General features: G+C 42.5%; 1 protein-coding gene across 7 annotated transcripts in view; it reads left to right on the top strand.

Annotated features, from left to right (window-relative positions):
- The window catches only part of ARHGEF28 (Rho guanine nucleotide exchange factor 28), a 346823-nt gene that overhangs the window by 292005 nt on the left and 28776 nt on the right, over positions 1 to 26042 (top strand). For all 7 annotated transcript variants that reach the window (XM_055554799.1, XM_055554792.1, XM_055554797.1 and 4 more), the window contains exons 28-35: positions 271 to 362; positions 1855 to 2037; positions 7598 to 7729; positions 10657 to 10757; positions 13619 to 13657; positions 13756 to 13803; positions 18325 to 18810; positions 20072 to 20372. In XM_055554799.1, the coding sequence (XP_055410774.1) occupies positions 271 to 362; positions 1855 to 2037; positions 7598 to 7729; positions 10657 to 10757; positions 13619 to 13657; positions 13756 to 13803; positions 18325 to 18810; positions 20072 to 20372 (1382 nt within the window). The remainder of the gene's footprint in view (positions 1 to 270; positions 363 to 1854; positions 2038 to 7597; positions 7730 to 10656; positions 10758 to 13618; positions 13658 to 13755; positions 13804 to 18324; positions 18811 to 20071; positions 20373 to 26042) is intronic.

Here is a 26042-nt window from a genome sequence, read left to right as displayed (position 1 = left end):
TTGTGTATGTAGATGTTTGTGTATGTGTGTGTTTGTTGGAATATTTGAGTCATCCTAAATTGCTCACTTTGAAAGCTCTCTTACATTATGCAAGCTCCATTATATACTCAAGAAAACCAAATCTCTTGGCCAGGGGGCATGATGAATTCTCTTTATGCTAAATTTTTCTTTTCTGAATAATTCTTCTGCCAAGTTCCCATGTCTTTCTAATGAACCTAAAGAGACCTGGGTATGGTTTCAGTTGTCTCTCTTGGCTGTTGTCTTTTAAAGTTGCCCAGAAGAAGAAGGGGGAAGGACAAGTGAGTCTGATGAAGAGAGGAGGAAAGCTGAAGCCAGAGTGGCGAAGATTCAGCAATGCCAAGGTACAGAGCAGACGCCCCTGTGTCCTGGTCACGCGGTTCTTCTGGGAGACTGGGAAGGCCCAGGTGGCGTGAATAGGAGTTCAAGACTGAATAATTAATTTTGTGCATGCACCCAAGGCCCACCCTGGCTGCTCTCAAAAAATGTATATATATTAATATATATTGATACTAGAAGTGCTCAAATAAAATGACTCCCTACCTCTTCCTCCTTAGTGATTAAAATATATATGTTTAAAATTCTGCATATAACATGACAGTAATTATGGGCAGTGTGGCGCAGATAGGCATGGGAGCTGTTGTCTAGTGTTTTTAAAAATTAATTTATTTTTGGCTGTGCTGGGTCTTTGTTGCTGCACGGGCTTTTCTCTAGTTGTGGTGAGTGGCGGCTGCTCTCTGGTTGTGGTGTTTGGGTTTTAATCTCACATACAGATTCCTGGGTGGAGAGCAGCCGTTGCAGGGCCTTCTCTGGTTGCAGAGCACGGGCTCTCGAGCGCAGGCTCAAGGGTTGTGGCACGTGGATTTAGTTGCTCCATGGCACGTGGGCTCTTCCTGGACCAGGGATCGAACCCATGTCTCCTGCATCGGTAGGTAGATTCTTCACCACTGAGCCACCAGGGAAACCCTGTTGTGTAGTGTTTTGATTTTAGATCCCAGCACTGTTAGGCCACAGTTGACTGACTTTGGACAAGGATCATAGGAACTCTGGTCCTTGGTTTCCAAATCTGTGAAATAAGGAAATTAAATGAGCTCAGTGATTCTCACCTCTCACTGGGCATTAGAATCACTTGCAGAGGTCTTTAAAAATTCTGATGCCTGGATTTCACCCTCAGCCAACTCACCCAGAATTTGAGGGCAATGGGCTGTACACGCCAGGATTTTAAACTCCCCTCTGATGATTCTGAGGCAGACTGAGAAGCCCTGGATTCGCTGCTGGTTGTGGTCCCTTTAAGCTCTAAGAATTGTGTGACATGCTGAAATTAGAGGAAGACGATGCATGCGAAGATGGTTAAAGAAATTGGATGTTGAGAAACCAAAAATGTAAACCGGTATGTTTGGTTTGACCAGGACTGGCTGAAGGCCGAGCGGCCCGGCCCTGGCGTTGTTTTCCCTTGCGGGAAGCTCTCATCATGGACAGCGCCGCCTCAATTTTCATTCCTGAGCTTCAGGTTTAGTCTTAATAGAAAACAGCCTGAATAAACAAAGATTGGCTTTGCAAGGTTTTCTGGAATTAGGGGAATTGGAAGGGAAACAAACATTTATTGAGTACAACAAATTTACAGAAGAGACAGTGGAAGATGTTTAATCATCTGCTGGAAGCTACAGTCACCAAATAGAAAGTTAGGATTTGAATCTATGTTTGTTCCACCCAATGACTTGTACTTGACCTGTTCAACCGTCCTGCTTGCTAATTAGCAACATTTTTGTCTTAGAGCCTGGGTTTTCATTTGTTATATTCATGTGACAATTTTCAATGATAAATACTATTTCTTAGAAATACTCAGTAACCAAGATCAACAAATTTGCACATATTTGGAAGAGAAACTGCATATCTACGCGAAACTTGGAGAACTGAGTGGATATCAGGATGTCCATCTAGAGCCCCACCTCCTCATTCAACCAGACCCCGGAGAGCCTCCCCAGGCAGCCTCATTACTGGCCGCAGCACTGAAAGAGGGTAAGTTGCTTCCAAAAGGATTTTTCTCAACAGACTCCCAAAATGTTTATTAAGCAGCTACTATGTGCCATGTGTTGTGGTCTTGGAGCTGAAGATACAGCAGAATAAATCCTTATTATTCAGAGACAGAGTCCTTACTGATTCCAGAAACAGCAAAATATATTTTTAAAAAAAATGTCAGTTTGGTTCAAGTGCTATGAAGGAAAATAAGGATAAGAGGAATAGAGAGTGATGGGGTTGGCTGCTGCTGCTGCTGCTGCTGCTGCTGCTAAGTCACTTCAGTCGTGTCTGACTCTGTGCGACTCCATAGATGGCAGCCCACCAGGCTCCCCTGTCCCTGGGATTCTCCAGGCAAGAACACTGGAGTGGGTTGCCATTTCCTTCTCCAATGCGTGAAAGTAAAAAGTGAAAGTGAAGTCGCTCAGTTGTGTCTGACTCTTAGCGACCCCATGGACTGCAGCCTACCAGGCTCCTCTGTCCATGGGATTTTCCAGGCAAGAGTACTGGAGTGGGGTGCCATCGCCTTCTCCAGATGGGGTTGGGGAGGTTCTAATTTTGTTAGGATGACCAGGGAAGTGCTCTTTGATATGGTGATATGTGAGCAGACAAGAAGGAAGTGAGAAAGCAGAGTAGACAACTGGAGAAAGAATGTTCCAGATTGGAGAACTGCAGGTGCAAAGGCCCTGAGGCAGGCGAGCACCCAGCTTGTTTGAGGAACAGCAAAGGGGACAGTGCAGGTGGAGTGAAATAGGGGTGGAGAGTGGCGGGAGATGAGGGACAGCGCCTAGGACGTGGGTTACATAGATGAGATCAAGATTAAGTACTTTGAATTTCATTGTGAGTGACATGGGAAGCAGTACAGAGTTTTGAGTAGAGGAATGTCTTGATTTGTGTTTTTAAAGGAGCCCTATGAGTGCAGTGTGGGAGAATAACAGAGTCTAGGGCATAACCGTGGGAGTTGCTGGCTGGGGTAGGTGGAGGATGAGGTCAGTGAAGGCGAAAAAGTTAGGGAGATGAGAGGCCAGGGTGTTGGAGGACCATGTTCATAGAGTTGCGATGACAGAGAATTTTGACAAGAGTAGCACTGGGGGAGGGGAGAGGACTTATGCCAGGTGCTGTGTTGTTTGAGAGTCTGTAGATGAATGACAACCAGGAGGGCCAGTAAGTGGTATAAATCTGGTGGCATAAAATTCAAAGGAAAAACAGGTTTAGGGAGGAAATAGGGCTAATAGTTGACTCATTGGAAAAGACTCTGATGCTGGGAGGGATTGGGGGCAAGAGGAGAAGGGGACGACAGAGGATGAGATGGCTGGATGGCATCAATGACTCGATGGATGTGAGTCTGAGTGAACTCCGGGAGTTGGTGATGGACAGGGAGGCCTGGTGTACTGCGATTCATGGGGTTGCAAAGAGTCGGACACAACTGAGCGACTGATCTGATCTGATCTGAGGGCTAATAGACTGGAAGTGACAATAGGGATGGAGGGCTTGGGAGATAAAAAAAAGCCACCACCTGAGAGTGGCAGGGGATGCGGTCATTCAGCACACGGCTTGATAAATTACAGACCGTGGACTAAATGCGTCCCACCTCCCACCACGTGTTTTTATAGCGATAGTTCTGTTGGATCACAGGCACACCTGTGTGTTTCCTCTTGTCTATGGCTGCTCTCTGGCTACAATGGCAAAGATGAATAGTTGCAACAGGCAACTGAATAGTTGCAGTAGGCCCACAAAGCCTGAAATATTTACTCTCTAGTTGTTTGCAGAAAACATTTGTTAAGTTCTGTCTTAGAAATCTCAGCACACTACCTCTGGAAGAGGATTTAGAAGTCATGGAATCTGTTGCATCTGTTTCACAGTTGAGGAGACTGAGCTTTTAAGGAGGGCATGTGTGCTCAGTTTCTCGGTCATCTCTGACTCTTTGCAACCCCATGAACTGTAGCCCACCAGGCTCCTTTGTCTATGGGGATTCTCTAGGCAAGAATACTGGAGTGGGGAAAAAAAAGGAATACTGGAGTGGCTTGCCATGCCCTTTTCCAGGATATCTTCCCAACCCAGGGATTGAACCCAGGTGACCTGCATTGCAGGTGGATTCTGTAGTGTCTGAACCACCAGGAAAGCCCAAGAATATTGCAGTGGGTAGCCTATCCATTCTCCAGGGGAACTTCCCGACCCAGGAATCAAACCAGGATCTCCTGCATTGCAGACGGATTCTTTACCAGCTGAGCTACCTGGAAAGCCTGAGGAGGGCATCAGTTCAGTTCAGTTCAGTTCAGTCGCTCAGTTGTGTCCGACTCTTTGCGGCCCCATGAATCCCAGCATGCCAGGCCTCCCTGTCCATCACTATCTCCCGGAGTTCACTCAAACTCACGTCCATCGAGTTGGTGATGCCATCCAGCCATCTCATCCTCTGTCATCCCCTTTTCCTCCTGCCCCCAATCCCTCCTAACATCAGAGTCTTTTCCAATGAGTCAACTCTTTGCATGAGGTGGCCAAAGTACTGGAGTTTCAGCTTTAGCATCATTCCTTCCAAAGAACACCCAGGGCTGATCTCCTTTAGAATGGACTGGCTGGATCTCCTTGCAGTCCAAGGGACTCTCAAGAGTCTTCTCCAACATCACAGTTCAAAAGCATCAATTCTTTGGCGCTCAGCTTTCTTCACAGTCCAACTCTCACGTCCATACATGACCACTGGAAAAAACATAGCCTTGACTAGATGGACCTTTGTTGGCAAAGTAATGTCTCTGCTTTTCAATATGCTGTCTAGGTTGGTCATAACTTTTCTTCCAAGGAGTAAGCATCTTTTAATTTCATGGCTGAGTCCACTGATGGAGAATCTCTCACTCATTTATTCATCAGATATGCATTAAGCATCTACCTACCATGTGCATACCAGACCACCTTACCTGGCTCCTAAGAAATCTGTATGCAGGGTAAGAAGCAACAGTTAGAACTGGACATGGAACAATAGACTGGTTCCCAATTGGGAAAGGAGTACATCGAGGCTGTATATTGTCACCCTGCTTATGTAACATATGCAGAATACATCATGTGATATGCCAGGCTGGATGAAGCACAAGCTGGAATCAAGATTGCCGGGAGAAATATCAATAACCTCAGATATGCAGATGACACCACCCTTATGGCAGAAAGTGAAGAGGAGCTAAAGAGCCTCTTGGTGAAAGTGAAAGAGGAGAGTGAAAAAAGCTGGCTTAAAACTCAACATTCAGAACACTAAGATCATGGCATCTGGTCCCATCACTTCATGGCAAATAGATGGGGAAACAATGGAAACAGTGACAGAGTATTTTTTTTTTTTGGCTCCAAAATCACTGCAGATGGTGACTGGAGCCGTGAAATTAAAAGACACTTGCTCCTTGGAAGAAAAGTTATGACCAACCTAGACAGCATATTAAAAAGCAGAGACATTACTTTGCCAACAAAAGTCTGTCTAGTCAAAGCTATGGTTTTTCCAGTAGTCATGTATGGGTGTTAGGGTTGGACTATAAAGAGAGCTGAGCACCGAAGAATTGATGCTTTTGAATTGTGGTGTTGGAGAAGACTCTTGAGAGTCCCTCGGACTGCAGGGAGATCAAACCAGTCAGTCCTAAAGGAAATCAGTCTTGAATATTCGCTGGAAGGACTGATGCTGAAGCTGAAAGTCCAATACTTTGGCCCCCTGATGCAAAGAGCTGCCTCATTTGAAAAGACCCTGATGCTGGGGAAGAGTGAAGGCAGGAGGAGAAGGGAAGATAGAGGATGAGATGGTTGGATGGCATCACCGACTCGATGGACATGAGTTTGAACAAGCTCCGGGAGTTGGTGATGGACAGGGAGGTCTGGCGTGCTGCATCTATGGGATTGCAGAGAGTCAGACTCGACTGAGCAGCTGAACTGGACTGAACCATGTGGACTATTGTTGGTGCCAACTAAGGAAAGAGTAATGCTTTCATAAAAATCTCTAGTGAACAAAACACAAAGAAACAAGGTAATTTCAGGAAGCCAGTAAGATAATGGGATTGGATGAGGGGAAGGCTTTAATGTAGAGAGGTCAGGGAAGACGCTCTGAGGTTATGTTTTGAGGTGAGAATTGACCGATGAGAAGCCAACTGTCTGGAGACCTTGGGGAAGACAATTCCTGGGCTGAGAGAATGTGAGTTTGTAGCCCCTGCATCGGCAATGAGCTTGGCATGTTCAGTGAAAGAAGGAAGGCCAGGTGGCAGGAGGCAGAGGAGACTGTACTATGGGTGGGCAGGGACCAGATATTTGTAGACTGTGGTTAAAGAGAGAGGGAGAGAGAGATTTTATTCCAAAACCAATGGAAAGTTAGTTGTTGGAAGCTTTTAATCATGGGTGTAGTATGATCTTATTTATGTCTTGAAAAGAATGAGGGTTGATGAACGGAAAACAAGATCAGAAGGGGAATAGTTTGCCTGGAGACTGTTAAGAAGCGGTTACAGTGAGAGAGGCTGGGGCCTTGGTCTAGACCAGGACTGTTGGCAATGCAAGTAGAGAGAAGAGGGTAGAGACGAGAGAGGTTTTAGAAATAAAGCCCAAAGGCTGGATTGACATGAGCCAGGGGCCCTCTCATTATCCTTGATGATGTCTTTATCACATAAGTTACGTGCTCGCAGTTTTAGCCTGTGCTGCTGGGCGTTCTGTGGTGCTCTGACACCTGGCTGGCAGAACTTGGCGCTGATGTGCATTGCCCTGCAGCAGACTTAGTTCTATATGTCTCTTTCCTCCTCTGCAAACTCACCTTATTAGTTAGCAGATGCCCAGTGGCCCCCAGAGTAGGTGCTCAATGACTAGCTGCTAAATTGAATCACTGGACAGATAGTGTTTTAGAAATATTTGTAGAATCCTCAGAATTATACTATTCTCCATGCTAATTGCAGACTTTTCCTTGTCATTAAAAACCTGCCTTTCTCTGTGTGGTGTTTCCCAGTCTTACCAGATCTCAAGAGGAGCCTTTGGTGCTCTTTAAAATTCAACTCCTCTGTTTTCTTCTCTGGATAATCTGATCCAGTAGGTCGAGGTGTAAGAATTGGGAACCTGTATTTTATTTAAGGCATGTTTGGGGAAATTCTCTTTTGAAGAATAACTAATATTTCTGAGTAGTTAGTTTGAAAATCCTAATGCCTGATATTATATTTAACTGAGTTTCAGGAAGTTTTTTTAAAGCATACTATTTTACTGAAAGTTGCATTTGAATTATTTTTATACTGCGAGTTTTTTTAAAAAAATTGAATTAATCCTATATCATAAAATGATACTGAAAGTATTGGTCTAAATTTCAGGTGGGTAAACTTTTTCTGTAAAGGGCCAGATAGTAAATATTTTAGGCTCTGCAGGCCATGTACAGTTTTTTGGGAACACACTCTTCTTTGTGCATGGATGTGTATTTTAATACAACTGTAAAAGAGGTAAAAGTCATTTTTAGCTCCTGGGACGTATAAAAACAGACACAGGTAAAATACAGCTTGCTAACCCCTGAACTAAATAAAAAATGTGTGTGTGTGTCTTTTAAATTGGCTTTTGTTTTCCTCCTCCTCCTCAGCTGCGAGTCTGCAAGTGGCAGTGGAGGCTTCCCAGACGAGCGATGCGTTCCAGTCCCCCGAGGAAGGTTGCGGAGAACCTGCTATGCCGGACGTGCTCCGTTCTCAGGACGCACCAGGATCGTCTACTGCTTGTAAGTGAGCATGCGGCCTTCGCGGTGAGCCTGGGCACAGACCTGGAGCGTAGCGTGGGCACATAAGATGAAGGCAGCAACTGTGCCCTGATTTGGAGGGTTCTGAGTGTGTTCTTTAGGAAACAATCTGAGAATAAATACGCAGGCCTGCTTGACCTAAAGTAACGACACTGGTGTTCCCAGGACCAGGACTTAGAGAGTGGCTGTAGGCGGTGCTGCCCAGCGTAGGCGACTCAGGCAGGCAGTGACCTTCCCCACACCCTGCCCTGCCTTGTGTTGGCTGTGACTTAACTGAATGCAGTCTTGCAAGAGCTTTTGCAGTTTTGGGTTTTTTTTTTTTGGAAAAGGGTCCCTGCAGTTCATTAAAAAGTAAGTCCTTTACCTTCATCTCATATGGTCAACTGAGAAAACCAAACTCAGAAAACTAGAATCTAATGCGTGCATGCACACATGCAAGACACACGTACACACACACCCACATAAATGTAGAAGCACCAAAAGATTCTTGATCAATGTTGCTATACACTTTGAGGTCGGGATTCATTTATTAAACAGTTTTTCGGAAGACTTTAAATACAGAAAAATAGAATGTAGTAAGTTGATTTCAGTAATTTCTCAAAACTTAATCATATGTGTAGTTGTAAGCTAAATATTTCATTCTCTAGAGGGTTTTGAGATAGAAGCACGTGGTTTTCATTATATCCTGGTGACTAAAAACCTTACTTCCACCAGGTCTTCTATGCTCAAGATAAGATGTCTTTTAGTAGCTAGAGATTGGCGGATTAAATTGCCTTAGAATTTCTTTAACAGCATCCCTTGGTTAATTAAGAGATGAATGGAAGCAGTCCAGTTTTAAAATTTTATACATTTTTTAAAACTAGCACCAATAATTACTTTCCCCTCTTGGGTTCTACTTTATCTAATCCTGGGTTTCTATTTTCAGAATGTGCACATATGTTTTTCATTTCAACACAGCCCAGATTCGTCAGGGGAGTTGTACTGCCCCGGGTGATTTCCTTTTTAAAGAAGAACCTCAGTATGCCATTGAGGAAGTTCTAGCTAAAAATACGAGTAGGGATCTGCTGCTCTCAGCCTCAGCCCAGGGACAGCTGGAGAGGCTCCGCTCAGCTCCAGCAGCTGCTCCGAGCACAGGGCGCACCCACCTCCATCAGACCGGGCCGTCATCTCCCCTGACATCTACTAGAACCATCCAGAGCCTGTCCCCAGCGGCCTGATGTCAGGGTTCCTGTAGAGGAGGGACAGGTTGGTGTTCAGTGCTGGGGCTGGACTGGAACACAGTGCTACCGGACTTTGATGCTCCTTATAGAGTTGATGAGGGTGAAAAACACTTTCCTAAACAAAAAGTCTGTAACTGGATGGGTTAGTCCTATGACAGGCTTCAAGGACTGGGTCCTTCTAAGTCAGGCCCATGTCAGTCTGAGATTACAGGCCAAGAAAGACCCTCTGTTTTCAGTTCTCAATATACCTAATCAGGTAGACAGGTAAATCTACTTCCTGTGAAATTACGAAGACCCTCTTGTCTGTTCTGAAAGAGAATACAGGAGCAGAGGAACCTGATCCGTTCCACTCTTCTTGCCTTCATCTGGCTCACCGTCAGCTTCTTTCCCTATCTGGTGGTCCTCATGTCTATGAGGGGGACAAGAGAGAGAATGGCCAATTCTTTGGGCATCTCTCTGAGAGTTAGGAATAATATCCAAGAGTTGAACCATTTTTGAGTGCCAGAAAAATCTCTACAAAGTGTCCCTTCACTATAGAGGAAGCATTGACCAGCTTGGGCAAAATGAACTTAAATTTCAGCTGATATAATTTGAAGCAGTTTCTGCATAAACAAAAGCTTTTTCATAATAAAAGAGGCCGTTGGAATCATAGAGGGCTCTCATTTTCCAGAGATCTAAGTATTTTTTAATTAATTTAAATAAAAAAGTATTTCCTTCATCAGAAATAAAGTTCTAAGATAGTACCAAGGAAAAAAATTATAAATAGTGTCACAAATGAATATTTATTTCATGAGGTCTTGATTGGGCAGAGTTCCAGTGAAATTCTATGTGGGAAAGGGCTCTGGAAAGTCTAGTTTTAATCTGTGCAAGATGAACATGGTATAAATTTTAACTAAATTCACATGGGTGGATAAATAAATAAATAAAATCCCACCACTGGAGATTTAATGGATGGAGTGAAATCTCTTTGGTACTTAAACATATTTCTGGGCTAAAAATATTTCTGTGTTTTCATACATTAAGTATATAGTAATTACAGTGTTTGTGAATTTAGAGCATAAGCAAGAATTGTAAGGGAAAAAACACACTTGGAAAGTATTGAAAATATTACCAGTAAGTTATTTGGAGATAAGGACAGCTTCTCAGTTTCATGACTCTGAGCTCATGCAGTTTCCGCCATCTTCACCTGCTTAGAAAGACATTTCATTCCTCCTGTTGGACGCCTCCCTCCCTTGTTTATGACCTGCTGCTCTTGTATTGGCCCTGAAGGAGGCTTCCCAGACCTGTCTCCTTAGAGCTGGTCTGCCAGCCCTCGCTTTTCTTCTGCTGTGCCTGTTTTTATTTGACCCTCCCCAGGTCTCTTTCCCCATTAAGTGAATGTGAGATAGAATCCTACCGTCTTGGTACCACAGACATCACACAGACATCTCTCTGCCAGAAAGAAAGAAAAGTAAAAACGCTGGATGCCATGGGTCAGATTGGCACCTGCTAGTGTGTAAGCTCCCTGGGGGCAGGGACTCTGCACTTTACTCTGCTCTGTTTTAGCACCTCGTAGAAGAATGTTCGATACATGTGACGTTGCGATGTTTCTTACCTTGGAATATGTGTCAGCTGTGTACCAAGGACCCCGTCCGCTGGCTGGTGTTTGATGATGTCCTTTTTGTTTCTGTCTCAACGATGTGCTTCCAGCACTAGTCACAGAAGGGACAGGAGGAAGAGGCTGTCGGCATGTGGATGCCGGGACCCAGGGTGTGGGAGCCCACCTGGCGCTTTCTGATGCGGGGGAGAAGGTATTGTGAACTGACTCGTTAGTAAATGGCACCGGTTACTTTGTGTAATAAAACAACCTCAGCTCCTGGTCTGTCCTCGGCAGTGAATAGTCTGCAAGTGTTTTCCTGCATTGTTCTCCATTTCAGTATTCGTACTTAAACTTTCTACCTTTTTTCTTAAAATGTTCTTGCTTTTCTGATATCGTGTAGGTGTAAACCAAGAAACAAATGAAGTTATTAAAAAGATTGAAAACTCAAATGTTTATTTGTGTGTCTGCGCTCTTGCTTCTGGTCTCACTTTCCGCCCTGCAAACCTCCAGCTTTTCACCCATGACATTTAGTACCTCTTGGCTGAGAGGTGGTCCTGGGCTCGCAGGCCCTTATGCAACCAGGTGATGCCAAAGTGGCAGAAATAATTTTGACTTTGAAACGTCCTGGCTTCTTCACTTCCTTTTACCTTCCTCTCCTTTCTGATTGTTTTCCTCTCACCACTCTTATCGTCACCTGCCTTTCTGATAGTCTTGTAGTTACCCTAATCAGTTTTTGCTTTGTGGTATCACCTTTCCTTTGTACGTACTATACACATAGGTTACAACACAGTCTTTTAAAATGAAATTTCCTATTAACATCAAATGAAACTGAGATGTCGGAGAGAGATGGGGAACAAGAACATGATTCTGGGAGGTGGCTGGTGGGCCTTCCCAGGGTTATCTGGGCCCAAGAGTTACTTTATCTAAAATTGAATTAGGTACATTACAGATACCACAGTGTGTTAATGTGGGAAAATGACATCTGTCAGATCTTTATGTAAATTATGTAACATTTTGTATTTCATAGATATTTTTGTGTTTATTACATATGACTGAGAAATCAAAGATATTTTAAAAGCCATAGAAAAGATGGCTGTCATTTAGTGTTTTTTCAAACTTCATAGGCCAAAATGAATATAGTCATTAGATTTCACTCCACTTGTTCTGACTGTAAGCTCTCTAAGTGTTTTCATCTTAAAACATTCCTGCTCTTCCGCTCTTTTCAGGGCAAACTTCACTTTCAAGTCTAGTTTCCAGCTGCTTTTTTGTTATTAGAGGAGGGAAGTAGGGGAAGGCCTGATTAGTTTTGAATGGAAAGCTGAGGTGGCTTCCACCCCTAAAGTCCTCCCCTTCCATGATTCAGTCCCAGGTAAGAGATGAGGTGTCCAGGTTCCTCTTTGGATGAACCTACCTGGAAAATTTTGCCATTAATAAGGCATTTTGAGAAATGAATTGACCTATAGAGCAGAATCATTTGAAATCACACTTTAAAGAAGTATATGATGGCTGTTTTGTAATTATCTTTCTTAATATGGTAAGGTTTTAAAAGAAGCATTTCTGAAAAATGTTTTCAAAATTTCACATTTGTAACCCAAATGTCAAAATATCCCATGTGTAAAGCACCTAATGCAGCTATGCACATTGCCCACAAGGTGGCGGGCCAACTCCATTAAAAAGATGAGAATTCAAAATTCCTGTCTCCTATCAAGCTTAGTGGATCTTGGGAATAGGTGACTTCATGTGGCATAATCCAACTCATTTCTGTGTTTCTAATTTTTATAGAGTATAAAAATTATGTGCCATACAATCTTCTTACAAACGCAGTGGATTACCTTCCCGAGGGTGGGGCACAGCTCTAATGAATAAGCTGCATCTCCTTTCCCATCATTTGTCCTTCCCCTGTTCAAGATGCTGCTTGATAGTGAAAGCTTTCATGGGCAGTGTGGGGTGAGGAGTGAGGGGGTAGGGAGAAAAGGCCGGGCTAGCTCATCACAGTGGCCTCATCAGCCTGAACTAATTGAACAAGAACTAATGTAACAAGTTTCCGGTTACCTGAGAACTGTTCCTTGAGGTTTGATTTAAAGGTGCTCAGACAAGACCACAGGCGGTGTGCAGGCGGCTGCAGGCCCTTGGGAGGCAGCAACTCTGAGGATCCCCGCAGTGTGATGTGTGGAGGACACAGTGGCTGCTCACTCTTTATCTATAGTATGGCATGTGCGTGTCCATTACACGCCAAGCAGCCCTCTTAGGTTTGCAGACACAGCACTGAATACACAGATGAAATCTTGCTACTCCTTGGCTTGCATCCTAACGAGAGAAAAGAGACAGTGAACAAATAGACAGATGTTGCAGTCTGAAAACTGGAAGCCCTCACTATGCACATGTGCTCTCAGTGTGTGCAGTGGAGACGCAGGGAGTCAGGTAGAGATCCATCCCCCACCCCCCACCCCCCCAAGGAGCACATGGTCTCCTGTGACCTTGTTCACAGCCTCTGCTGCCAGGGCTTCTCCTAGGTGCCCATGCCTGGGCCCCGGGCGCGCTCAGCGGGAGGATGCCGGCCAGCTGAGCGCTGTCCTTTGCGCTGCCTCTGGGTCTGGTTTCTCCTCCCAGTCAGCGGCAGTTTTGACTTCCCAAATCTCGAAGTGAGTTAGAGACTGGGCATTGATGACCTGTAGTTTCCAAGCCTGGCCTCCAGGATACAAGTCTGGCCTGAGAGACTAGCCTGGGTGCACAGAGCACCATTTACAACATGGTGTGCATAGGTACATGTGGTCACTTTGAGCCTGCAGTGCTCCCCAAGCATCTTCCCTGGGCATCTTAAGGGAGGGCTGAGTGCATCTGGAAGGAAGTGGCCATGCAGCTTAGATACCAAGGCTGCCCAGGGGGGGCTGTCTCTCATCTGGTGGTGGTTGAATTCTATAGACTTGGCTTTCTGGGAGGAAACAGTCACTATGGAAGAGTTTTAGAGCAAGAGCAGTGATTTCCCTGAGGTCATAGACTGTGGAACAATGCAGTGCAGCCTTTTAAGAGTGGAGTGAGCGTTCATTTTCTTTATGTTTTTATGTATTTTAGGTGGAATATAGAAGTTTCCCAGGTTCTTTGCAGTCAGAGGTGAGCTCTGCATACCTTAAATATGTCATCCTCCTTTCTTTGTTTGTGCATAATGAATGCTTTTTCAAAAATTTGACACTCACAATCTTATTTTTCAGATTATACAAGCGATACAGAATTTAACTCGTCTCTTATATAGCCTTCAGGTAACTATGCTCTGACCCTGTGAATGTTTTCCCTCATGCAATTCACTCTATTTGATGAGTCCCAGACTTTAAAATTTAGAACATTTGAGAGGTAATGAATGATCTTAAAAGAACACCAACCCTCCACCTCTACCCCAAGTGTAACTCTGCTGATGGTTTGAGCTTCACCTGGTTTTGTAATCACGAGGCATCGCCATTACTGTAGTTTATATACCATTCTTCTCTGAAACCATAAAACAGTTCATATCTTTAAAAAATATTGATGAATATGATCTGGCTGGAAGTTTGCAATGAAACTCTTAAGTGAGTGTAGTATGACTTCACATTTTCTGGTGAAAACTTAAATTCACACCTAAACTCTTTTCACTTCCACATGTGGCCTTAGGCCTTTGAGGCAGTCAATAATTCACATGCTCTTCCACTGTTTCCTTGGTTCATCCACCTAACATTTATTGAGTACCCTCCCCGGGCCAGGCACTGTGATGAAGACTGAGCACAAAAGGGCAAGTGGTCCACAGAGTCTACCATCAGATGGCTCCCTGTCTGTCCAGGAAAGACAGGCATCCTAAAAATGAGGGCTCTGGGGCTGGATGATCCCCTGAGTCCTGCATAAGAAAGGTAGAATACATCCAATTGCTTAATTTGTGAGTTAAAAAATATTTTTAAATGATGTGAAAGCAATGTTTATAGACAAATTTATAGAAAGATCTTGATACATGTAAATAAAATGACTTGTGATTCTGTGGAGAGAATTACTGTTGTCTGGGGGTATGTATCCCTCCGGTTTTTAAAAATCATTTTATGTGTACCCTTGGAGCCTGTACCTCTCTCTGTCATCAGTTGTCTCTATAGCACAATTGTTAATGGTTGTATAATATTCAGGTCTATGGAATTAATCCATTTCTCATAGTTTATGGCTTCCCTGGTGGCTCAAATGGCAAAGAATCTGCCTGCGATGCAGGAGATCTATGTTTGATCCCTGGGCCAGGAAGATCCCCTGGAGAAGGGAATGGCAACCCACTCTAGTATTCTTGCCTGAAGAATCCCATGGACAGAGGAGCCTGGCAAGCTACAGTTCAAGGGGTCACAGAGTCAGATACCACTGAGTGACTAACACACATACACACAGTTTATACTTTTCTGTTAATAATACTATAGTGCACGTCTTTGTGCACTGACCTCGTTGAACATATCTGAGTGTGTCCTTAGGATGAATTACTGAAACCAGTTTTTGAGGTTTTTGAAAGACATTGTCAAAATAATTAGCACCCCTCTCTACTTCTCCTCAATTTGAAAATAAGTCAAGGTAGCTCATGACCTTAATTTGCATTTGTTGGTTACTACTGAAATTAAACTCCCCCCCCCACTGGTTTATTGTCATTCCGATTTCATATCTTAAATCTGTTGACTATTAAAAGAAAATAAAGTCTGATACTAAGTTTTCATCAGAAAAGATAGTCATGCTACATTGCTGTTTTGTTATTGAGTCAATACTTGGGCTGTATCAAGACGTCTTTGATGTTCTATTGATCATCTGCCTATTCTTGATCTAGTACCATTATCTTATCTATTAAGATTATTAAGATAAGTACCACTGTTTTAAATATCTGAATGTTCTTTCATAAAAGCTTTTAAATCACTCTGACAAATTTCTTAAACTTATACTGAGAGAGTTTAATTAAAATATTACTATATTTATGAATTAAGTTGGGGAAAATTGACACTTTGGCAATAATTGGTTCTCTTGACTGAGAATATGTTATTTTATGTTCTGTTGGAAATCTCTGTAATTGTCTTGATGTAGGTACTTTTTTTCTGCCAAGTTTATTCCTGGATATTTGTCTCTGTTCCTATTGTGAACAGACTATTCTTTTTTTTATTATGTTTCCCCAATATCAGTTGCTTGTATAAATACAAGTAATGAATTATTTTTTAATAGGCCAACTCATTGAATTTTTGTTTTAGCAGGGTGTTTTTTTTTTTTTTTTTTTTTTGACTCTTTGGAGTATTCAAAGTAGAAAGTAAAAAATTGAAAGTAATGGTATTATGGCTACTCTTCAATAATTAAATTAATTTTATTTTCTTGACTTACTCCATTGGTTAGAAATTCTGAAATGTCTTAATAGTGGCCATAGTAATATTAAATAGTAAATAATAGTGGCCACCCTTGTCTTATTCAAGATTTAGTGGGAATACCTTTACTGTCTTACATTAGATATGCTGGTCTCAGGTAGATGCTTTTAGAGATTAATTTCTCATATAAAACAAACCTTCTTTCTTCTGCATTTTAACTGAGAAGGAACATAGCGTGAGCGCAGTTCATTAACTTTGGGAGAGGAAAACATCGAGTGTCCCAGCTGGCTTGCCAGGTGGAAACAACTCACGAGGTTCTGTCTGTCTAAGTGCAGCCCTTGAATCTGTGGATTCAAGGTTCGAAAAAGCTGGGTGACCTAAATGACCTGGTTTTTGCAACATTAGGTTGAAGCAAATAGCAAACTCTATAGTGTGTCCTCTTAACCAAAGCTTCTGAGCTGGCTTAAGGGTGTGTGCTCTGAAAGACTTCTGTTCATGGCACAGTCATCTCCTTTGAAGCTGAATCTCTTCTGCATGATTAAAGTTTTTTACATAGCCTTTTTTAATCAGATGAAAATGAAATTTGATCCCTATGTTAGAAGAATAGAGTTAGAGATGAGGTACAGGCAAGACAGAAAGGAAAAGACACACTTCAGCAGAGAAAAGTTGAGAGAGACAGTATATGTGTACAACTAAATTACTTTGCTGTACAGCAGAAATGAATACAACATTGTAAACCAACTATAGTTCAGCATAATTTAAAAAAAGAGAGAGTGAATTGGGAATTTTCCTAAGCTTGAAAAGTAAGTGCTGTTCTCTGTCTGACATGTAAACATAAACTTTAAATGTGCAGATGAATATCCAATCTTCAGATTTCACCCCTATGCTACAGAAGAGAGTTGTTTTATCCCAAATGTTCAGTAGATGAAAAATACTTCATGTTAGTGTTTAATTAGTCTAATTGTAATCGTTACCTGAGAGTTACCATTGCCTATGGAAGTTTTGGCATATAGAATATTGGATTTGTTGGTTGGTTTGTTTTACTCTGCTGATGCCCTTAGGAGTTGTTAGAATTAGCTGGTGATGTACAGTCTACAGTTTGCTTTAGCCAGGTCAGCAGAGTCCTGAATGGCTTATTATTTCATGTTTAAAGACCTAAGTTATTAGGACCTATTTTCAGTGGTATCACTGTTTTCTTTATAATAACCACTGAAAGACATTAATCAAATACTCATGTGAATTTCAATTTTTAATTGATTTTCACATTTAGAAACATTTCATTTCCAAAGACCTCACTGGATACATTTTTGAGTCTTGTTCCAAAACAAATACTAATTTAAAGTATACTTTAATTCTTTAATCTGCAAGAGTATAGGAAACTGCTGACTTAAAGAACTAATGGTCAACTCCCCATCTTCTCAGCACCTGTTACATGGATAGCTTTTTAAATTTTTAGGAAAGAAAAATGAGAATTTATCCCTTGGAGGGTAATAATTTCTCATAACAAGTCACAGGACACACACATACCCAGTCTGTGGCTATTTTCAATTTGTTCCTTCTCTGTTTCTTTGTGCTTTCAGTGGGAACTTTTGAAAATAAAAGCTTCCAAGGGCATTCACATTTTTTTGTTTTGTTTTATTTTGTGGAATCCTTCCAAAAGTTGGCAGTTATTTCCTGTGATACTGCCAAACTTTTAATAGGTAGATACCATAACTCAAAGACAATTTTTTTTTTTAATTTGGTTGGTAATTTCCTCTGAGTTTTAGAGTATCTATGTCCCTGTAATCATTCCAGCCTCCTTTTACCATTCTATCAAACAGATGAATTTCAGCTTAGTGTTTTGTGCATGACCTTCCTGCTATAATACAAAGAAACAATAGTAATGAGACTAGCTTTACCATTTATATATCTCCTAAATATGATATTAACTGCTATGATTAAAAAAATTACTTAGCAAAGCTTCCAAATGGTTGACTTTTATATCTTCACATATGTCATATAGCTTAAGTAATTTCTGGTTGGAGACTCAAAAGGTACTACCAGATTTATATAGATTCTTAAGTTCTCCTGAATTATTGACTGTCAAGACCTCAGAAAGATAATGTGGCATAGCACAGAAAGGCAGTCTTGTGAATTTATGGACTGAATTCTTACTCAGAACACTTGCTTAAATATTATCCAACAGCATCAAAAAACCACATTTCCAAAGGAGGGAGAGAATATTCCTTTTGGGCTTTATTTCTTTGTGTATACATCTCAGACTGTACCAGTAAGGAAATGCAGACAAGCCTGTCTGAAGTGCCAAGGCCAATCCCGGGAGGTAACTTAGAGCAAGGGGAGAAGTGTTCAGAGAGAATCACTCGTTCATACTTTCATGTGTAGAGGTGCTGCCAGCTCACGGTGCGCACAATACGGACGCCTTTGCTTTCTTGCCCTCTGCTTTGACAGGCCGCCTTGACCATTCAGGATAGCCACATTGAGATCCACAGGCTGGTTCTCCAACAGCGGGAGAGCCTGGCCCCGGGCCCCGCGTTCCGAGGCAGCCCCTTTCAGGACCAGGAGAAGTCCCGCAGCCTGGAGAAGCAGCGGGAGGAGCTGGCCGACACCCACAAGCTGCAGCTCCAGTTCCAGCAAGACCAGCACCGCTGGCTCCGCAGGTGTGACCAGCAGCAGCGCGAGCAGGAGGCCCGGGCCAGCCGGCTGCAGGAGCGTGAGAGGGAGTGCCGGGCGCAGGAGGAGCTGCTGCTCAGGAGCCGGGGCGAGCTGGACCAGCAGCTCCAGGACTACCAGCAGAGCCTGGAGCGGCTGCGCGAGGGCCAGCGCCTGGTGGAGAGGGAGCGGGAGAGGATGCGGGCCCAGCAGAGCCTGCTGCGCCACTGGAAGCACGGGCGGCAGAGCAGCCTTCCCGCCGCGTTTTCTCCAGGAGCCCTGGAGGTACGGGGCTCCTGTGCTCGCAGAAGCAGAGAGTAAGACGGCTTCAGTCATGGTGGTTTTGGAGCCTTTGAACACACATCTGTCTTTTTGCTGCTCACGTAAGAGCTCGCAAGAGTTACTCGATGTGTAGGGAGCAAGAGCTGGGAACTTCCAGAGACAATACCCATGCATCTTGACATATGCACATTTGAAAAGTCTGGGTACTTCTGGATCATGGGTTCATGGTACTCATGATAGATGCCCTCGATACCAAGGGAAGCAATACAGAATTGCGTTGTCCCAGTTAGGCAAGTTTTGTCCTGGAGTCTCCCTGAGCATGAGTGTGTTTCACGTCTGAAGATGGATGTGCTCTGGCCTTCAGAGTTCTGTAGAGATTTACCTTTCAGTGGATCATTAGCTAGGAACGTGCACAGGTACTGAATTTAACAAGTATACTACCTATTATTCCAAGCTTATTCTCTTTTTTGTAAATTTGACCTAAAGTCAAAGTCTCTCAGTTGTGTCCGACTCCTTGCGACTCCATGGACTGTAATCCTTGGAAATTCTCCAGGCCAGAATACTGGAGGGGGTAGCCTTTCCCTTCTCCAGGGGATCTTCCCAACCCAGGGATCGAACCCAGGTCTCCTGCATTGCAGGTGGATTCTTTATCAGTTGAGCCACAAGGACCTAGTAAATTCAAAATCCATTTTTCACCAGTGGCCATTAACGTGAATAGTTTAACGTTTAGTCAGAATAAAACCTTTCAAAAAGTTCCGTGTTTCATTTTGCACCCTCTTGAGCCACTCTTGACAATTCATTTGTCTCAGGAGTTTACTTTTCTGTACTGTGTGCACATAGATACTTTTTAATAATAGGATATCAAGTTGTAGAAGTTGATCAGCTTATAAGAATGATCTGTGTTATTTTCCTTTCTAGTTGGCTAAATTATATTTGTTGCAAATACCTCACTATACATGAATGTTTTCGACTTTTATTTAGCAAAAGTGAGAATGCTATTCCCTTAAAGTAGAAACATTTTAATGACAGTGAACACTACTGCACATGTTTTTTCATTTGATTTGTATTTCTTTTAAGATATGCTATGTTTTGTTAATTGAAGTTTTTGGTACTGGCTTATTAAAAGAGGATGGGAGGAGGGAGTCAAGGGTAATATCCTCTACCATACTCATTAAAGTCTTGATTGCTAAATTCTATTAGGAACAAATACTTGATAAAACTGGTGCAAATTGCTGAAGAAATTATTGTGTTTTTTCTTGCACAGGTAATGGCACTTAATCAATCTGAGACTTTATGTCATGAAAATTCATTCTTCATCAATGAAGCTTTACTGCAAATGTCACTTAACCCTTTGAACAAACCGACGCCACCAGATATCCATCAGGATGCCGCTTACCCCCCAGGCATATCTCCTTCTGATTTGGTAAGGACTACTGAAAATCAAGTAGACCTCAAGACGGACGTTTCTCAACCCTCAGATATCAACCATGAACTGTGGATCGCGGCTGGGGCCTGTCATCAGATACCCCCTCTCCACCAAAGCAGCAAGGATTCTTGTAAAAATGGTAATTAATACTTTACATGTCATCTGTGTAGTTTCCACAGGAAGCTGTTTCTCTGAGTGGTTGGCTGTTCTCTAGAGCAGATCGAAGTGGGCCCTAGAATGGGAATACATTGGTGCTGCTGAGTGTGAGTTTGCGGCATACACTTTTCTTTGGGGAAGTCTGGCTTCCATCGCTTGTGAGAATCGAGACAAGCTAGAGCATGGGTGGAGGGCTTAGAGGATGTCACCGAAATGTGAGAAGCAGACAGGGTTATCATATCTGTGGGTTAAATGATAACTTTCCCCTGAAAAGTGAAGCAACTTGATATTTATTCTTCACTGTAGACCTGACCACATCCTGATACATATCCTTGTTGACTCTCAGAACTAAAAGACATGGACAGGGTTTGTGGTAGGGCTTTATTGTCTCTTGGGGCAGTTTCCTTCAACTTGAGTAAAGTCTTCTGTACTGTTAAACACCCCAGATGAAACCGTTAACATCATCTGTCATTTTTTTTTTTAAAAGGTGTTGTGTCTCCTTAAGTACTTCATAATAACACAATTTGCTAATCCCATTGAAACATTTGTCACATATAAATGAAAGGCAGCTCGAGTTACCAGCTCCATGTGAATCCAAATGATTTAAATCTATGTCTATTATAAATTGTTTTCCGTGGGATATGAGGTAGGGAATGAGAAGAACTTGAAACCTCTCTACCGAAAAACAGATGGCATGCAATAGAATAAACAAATGGCTGGCCACATGGATGGGAAATAAATCACCAACAGCAAAATGTTTCAGAAACGTGGAACAAGCAGTGGTACAGGGACCGTCAGAATTGGACAGAGATCAGTTTCCATGCTTCATAGATGTGCTCAGCTTGTCTGGAGAATAATTTGTCAGCAGCAAAAAGGTTTGAATGTGTCCAGCTTCTTGGAATTAGGGAGTAATAATTCTGACACTGTTAAAAGTAGGTCTATTACTAACCCAAATTGTGTTAATTCTTCGTAGTGGATAATTCTTTACATTATTCAGTCACTGCTGCAACATTTCTTGTCAACATATAAGAGAATGAAGTAGTTTTTTTATCATTTCAAATATTCTTTAAACAAAAGGAAGAAAAATTGAATAGTGAATTGAGATCTAAAACAGGGGCCGAATGTAGAAAATGTAACCCCTCGAATATACTATCTTGCAGCTCTAATGTTGTAGAGACCATGCTGCAGGATGCCTTCTCCTGAGCATATTGCTTTGCTGTGTGCATTCATTAAGTTGCTATCTGCAGTGCTTTCTGTGTTGTCGGTGTGGTTTTGCATGCCAGCTTTGGGATAATTCAGAAACTCAGTTTGAGTTAAACCACATTCTGCTTTTGTTTGAAATATGTATTCCTACTTTTTCTGTATCTCCCATCTTTTTCTGTTGAGTTGTGCTTTAAAGTAGAAAGCTTTTAAACATTTGGCTGCCTGCTTGCAGGAGATAGAACATGTACTAAGGAAATAAACAGTGATTCTATACAAAACCCAGTGTCTCCACATGTAAGGAATTAAATATAGCCAAGGAAAATGCTGAGAAAATGTGCTTCTGCTTCAGATAGTGTGTCCAGTATAGGCCAAGGACAGTCAGGACATTGATAGAAGAGAGCAAAATCAACTCTGGCCTTCCTCTCTTGGGAGCATCCTGGTGTGTGCAGGAAGGATTAGATCAGAAATGCAGTGTGGGCTGTTAAGCATTGGAGTTTTGCAACTAGTCAAAAAAACTCTATTTATGTTGGTTTACTTAAGCATGATAAGCAGTTTCTGGAGGAGAGAGAATAAAGACAGAGATTAGGAGGAGGTGATAGGCAAGTGGAATGAAAATTGGATAGATACTCTTAAGAGGGTTGTCAGGGCCAGATAAAATTGTTCGAGCCATTCCAGAGCTTTCACGGTTCTCAGAATCGAAAGTAGCTCAAAATAAGCCGCTGATGGTGGTCTTCACTGGACTTTTTCTGGGCTTTCCTTGCATGCCTTTGGAGGGGGCAGGAAGGGGGAAGCGGGGCGGGGGGAAGCTGGAAGAAATCAGTCCAGGCTGTGCTGGTGGAGAGGGGCCGGTCCACGTGCTGGGATCCAGGACAGTGCTGTGTCGGCGTCCCCGCTTTCACATTTGCGGCTCTATCGTGGGGCGAGTGGCCATCAGGGGCCACTGCTCTCACTGACAGAATTTGCCTCTCCTGTTCTTGGCTGGTGTTTGTGTTAAACATGCATTTAACTGTGGTTTGATGTCATCAGTGGGCTATTTTCAGGCAACTCCCTAAAGAATCATTTGCTCTTTTGTCTGGTCTCGTGTTGGGTGCCTGAGAGCAGCTGAGGTCAGTGGAAACGTTTATTCGTGAATTTGGGGAGCAGTAAACGTAGTGGAAGAACATTGGGTGTAAATACAACTCCTGAACGCGTTTAGCCGTCGCCCAGATTGGAATTTTCATTTTGGTTGCTCAAGCCGACCTCAACAGACATTTTGCTGTGCTCTTTGTGTTCTGGTTGCCACTGTTTTTCAGAGTCTCCATCATTACTACCACCGCTGACAGTTACAGGTCACTTAACCCAATCTGAAGCACTGTGCTAGGGTTTTGTGTGGAGAAATCCACTTAGTACTAGCAACCACCCCCTGAGATGACTCTGTTATTGTCTCCATTTGAGGGGGAAATGGAGGCAAGAGAGGCTCAGTGATCTGTCCAAGGCCAGTAGCTGGTAAATAGCAGAGCCGGAGATGCACTGGGAAGACTGGTTCTAGAGCCCATGCGCTGAGCTGTTACGTTGTATGTTGCTAATTTCTGGAGTGCTGTTTTAAATTCTCCTTTTAAAAGAAGTTGGAGTAGAACTAGAATAAATCCTGTTGTAATGTCTTGGCAGGATATTAACACTGAAGGCCTAGTTCTTTGTGGTTGTCATTGCTTTCGTTCGTTCCTTCTTTTTTTTTTAATATTACCATTTGGAAAATATTTGTAAATCATTTGGATTGTGGTGGTCAATGCTTGCATGAGTTCTGAGGATTTTCAGATTTCATGAATACCCTTTAGCCTCACATTGTTCCCTATCAGACACATTTTCTTAAGGATCGTTTGTGTCTCCAGTGTTCCCTAACAATAGCCCTGTGTTACTTGTAAACACTTTTTAAGGTAATCGTTTATAAAGAGCGTTACGTTCCAGTTTTGGAAGTTGTCTCATGAACAAAATTCATGATGTTTTAACATTAAATTCAAATTGGTATTTGATTTTATTTATAGTCGAAGAGATGCTTGGTTTATGAAAGTAATCTACACTCTTCTGAGGGACACTAGGCAAGACTCCAGAAAATTTGAATTTCTTTAAGCAGTGTAGTCCCTATAGGACAATTGCTATATAAATGGCCCCATGAAATGCTCAACCGTATTACTCTTCTTAAAGGCAAAAATCAGCAAAACCCACCTTCTTTCTGTGCCGTTTTTTTCCAGTTTTAGAATTCCCAAACTATTTACTCAGTGTCTCTATTAGTTTATATTTGTTGTTTAGTCACTAAGTTGTTCCCACTCTTTGCAACCAGTGGACTGTAGCCACCAGGCTCCTCTCTCCATGAGATTTCCCAAGCAAGAATACTGGAGTGGGTTGCCATTTCCTCCTCCAGGGGCTCTTCCTGACCCAGGGATCAAACCCACGTCTCCTGCAGCACCTGCATTGGCAGGCAGATTCTTTACCACTGAGCCACCTGGAAAGCCCATAGTTTATATTTGCCTTTTCCATTAATCAACAGAGAAAATATGGTATGATAATTAATCTGAAATATTCTTAGTCTCCCCTTTCAGTTATATTTTTATCTGTACCTCAATATTTGCAGGTTACCAAAAAATTCCTTTTCAGAAAATCATAATTTTTCCATAATGTATATGATAAAACTTAAATTGAGAACCAGATTTCAGGCATTAGTCACATAGTTGACTTTGGAAAAAGAATAACTTTATTAAGTTTGAATTCCAGAAGAGTGTTTCCCTTTACTACATGTTAGAATTTAGTGCCCATCAAAATATTTTCAGATTCAAAGCATTGTATTCAGAATATTTCGTCTTGGCAGTGTTGCCATATTTTTTTTTAAACACAGCTGTGTTAAGCTTTCAGTGACTCTTTTTTTTTGACATATGGAAATATAATAGAAAATTTCCAAATAAAAGCTATGCTCTAGTTAGTATTTAATAGTCTTTAAGAAGCGAGTAGGTGATAATTTCTAACATTTTAAAGATATTCTGTAATTCAGAAATGGGTACCTTATTTGTGTATTCTGTGTGAAAAGAAGCTTTTGCCAAAGACCTACAGGCAATTTCCCATAAGCCTGAACCTGGCACTAGATAGTATAAACTTCAGTGACAAAGAGGTATTTGAAAAGGTGGATGTATTAGTTCGCTAGAGCTGACAGAATAGTGGAGAAGGCGATGGCACCCCACTCCAGTACTCTTGCCTAGAAAATCCCATGGACGGAGGAGCCTGGTGGGCTGCAGTCCATGGGGTCGCTAAGAGTCGGACATGACTGAGAGACTTCACTTTCACTTTTCACTTTCATGCATTGGAGAAGGAAATGGCAACCCACTCCAGTGTTCTTGCCTGGAGAATCCCAGGGATGGGGGAGCCTGGTGGGCTGCCATCTCTGGGGTCTCACAGAGTCGGACACGACTGAAGCGACTTAGCAGCAGCAGCAGCTGACAGAATAAAGTACCACAGATTGGGTAGCTCAAAGAGAAGTTTCTTTGCTTGCACTTCTGGAGGCTGGAAGTCCAAGATCAAGGTGTTGGCAGGATTTGTTTTTCCAAGGCCTCTCTTGGCTTATAGAGGGTTGTCTTCTCCCTGCCTTCACATAGTCTTCCCTCTGTACAAATCTGTGTTCAAATTTCATCTTAAAGGACATCAGCCATGTTGGATCAGGGCATACGTTAGTGACCTGACTCATTTACTTCTTTGAAGGCTCTATCTTCAAATGCATTTTGAGGCATTGGGGGTTAGGACTTCAATATCTGAATTTGTGGAGGGGGATACAATTCTGCCTTTAACACAGGATAAATTATTATTTTCTCTTTGCTATTTTTAGGTGCCATGAAGCTTTAATTAAAAAAAAATACCAAAGTTGAATTGTAATTTAACTACTGCTGCTGCTGCTAAGTCGCTTCAGTCGTGTCCAACTCTGTGCGACCCTAGAGACGGCAGCCCACCCGTCCCTGTGATTCTCCAGGCAAGAACACTGGAGTGGGTTGCCATTTCCTTCTCCAATGCATGAAAGTGAAAAGTGAAAGTGAAGTTGCACAGTCGTGTCCGACTCTTAGCGACCCCATGGACTGCAGCCTACCAGGCTCCTCTGTCCATGGGATTTTCCAGCCAGGAGTACTGGAGTGGGGTGCCATTGCCTTCTCCAACTACAGTGTGAACTTAAAAAAAAAAAAAGAAATTTTTACAAATGCAAAATAATAAAATTGTGATAAATATCTATATTCTTTATAGATATAGGTATCTGCTATCAAACCTCTGTCAACACAGTGAAGGTGAAAGTGTTGCTCAGTCCTGTCTCACTCTTTGCAACCCCATGGACTGTAGCCCACCAGACTCCTCTGCCCATGGGATTCTCCAGGCAAGAATACTGGAGTGGGTTGCCATTTCCTTCAACACAGAAATTAGGGCAAAAGATGTCTATAGATTC

Source organism: Bubalus kerabau, chromosome 18, assembly GCF_029407905.1.
Source record: "Bubalus kerabau isolate K-KA32 ecotype Philippines breed swamp buffalo chromosome 18, PCC_UOA_SB_1v2, whole genome shotgun sequence".
In the NCBI taxonomy this organism is placed as follows: Eukaryota; Metazoa; Chordata; class Mammalia; order Artiodactyla; family Bovidae; genus Bubalus; species Bubalus kerabau.
This window is presented reverse-complemented; position numbering and strand designations above follow the sequence as displayed.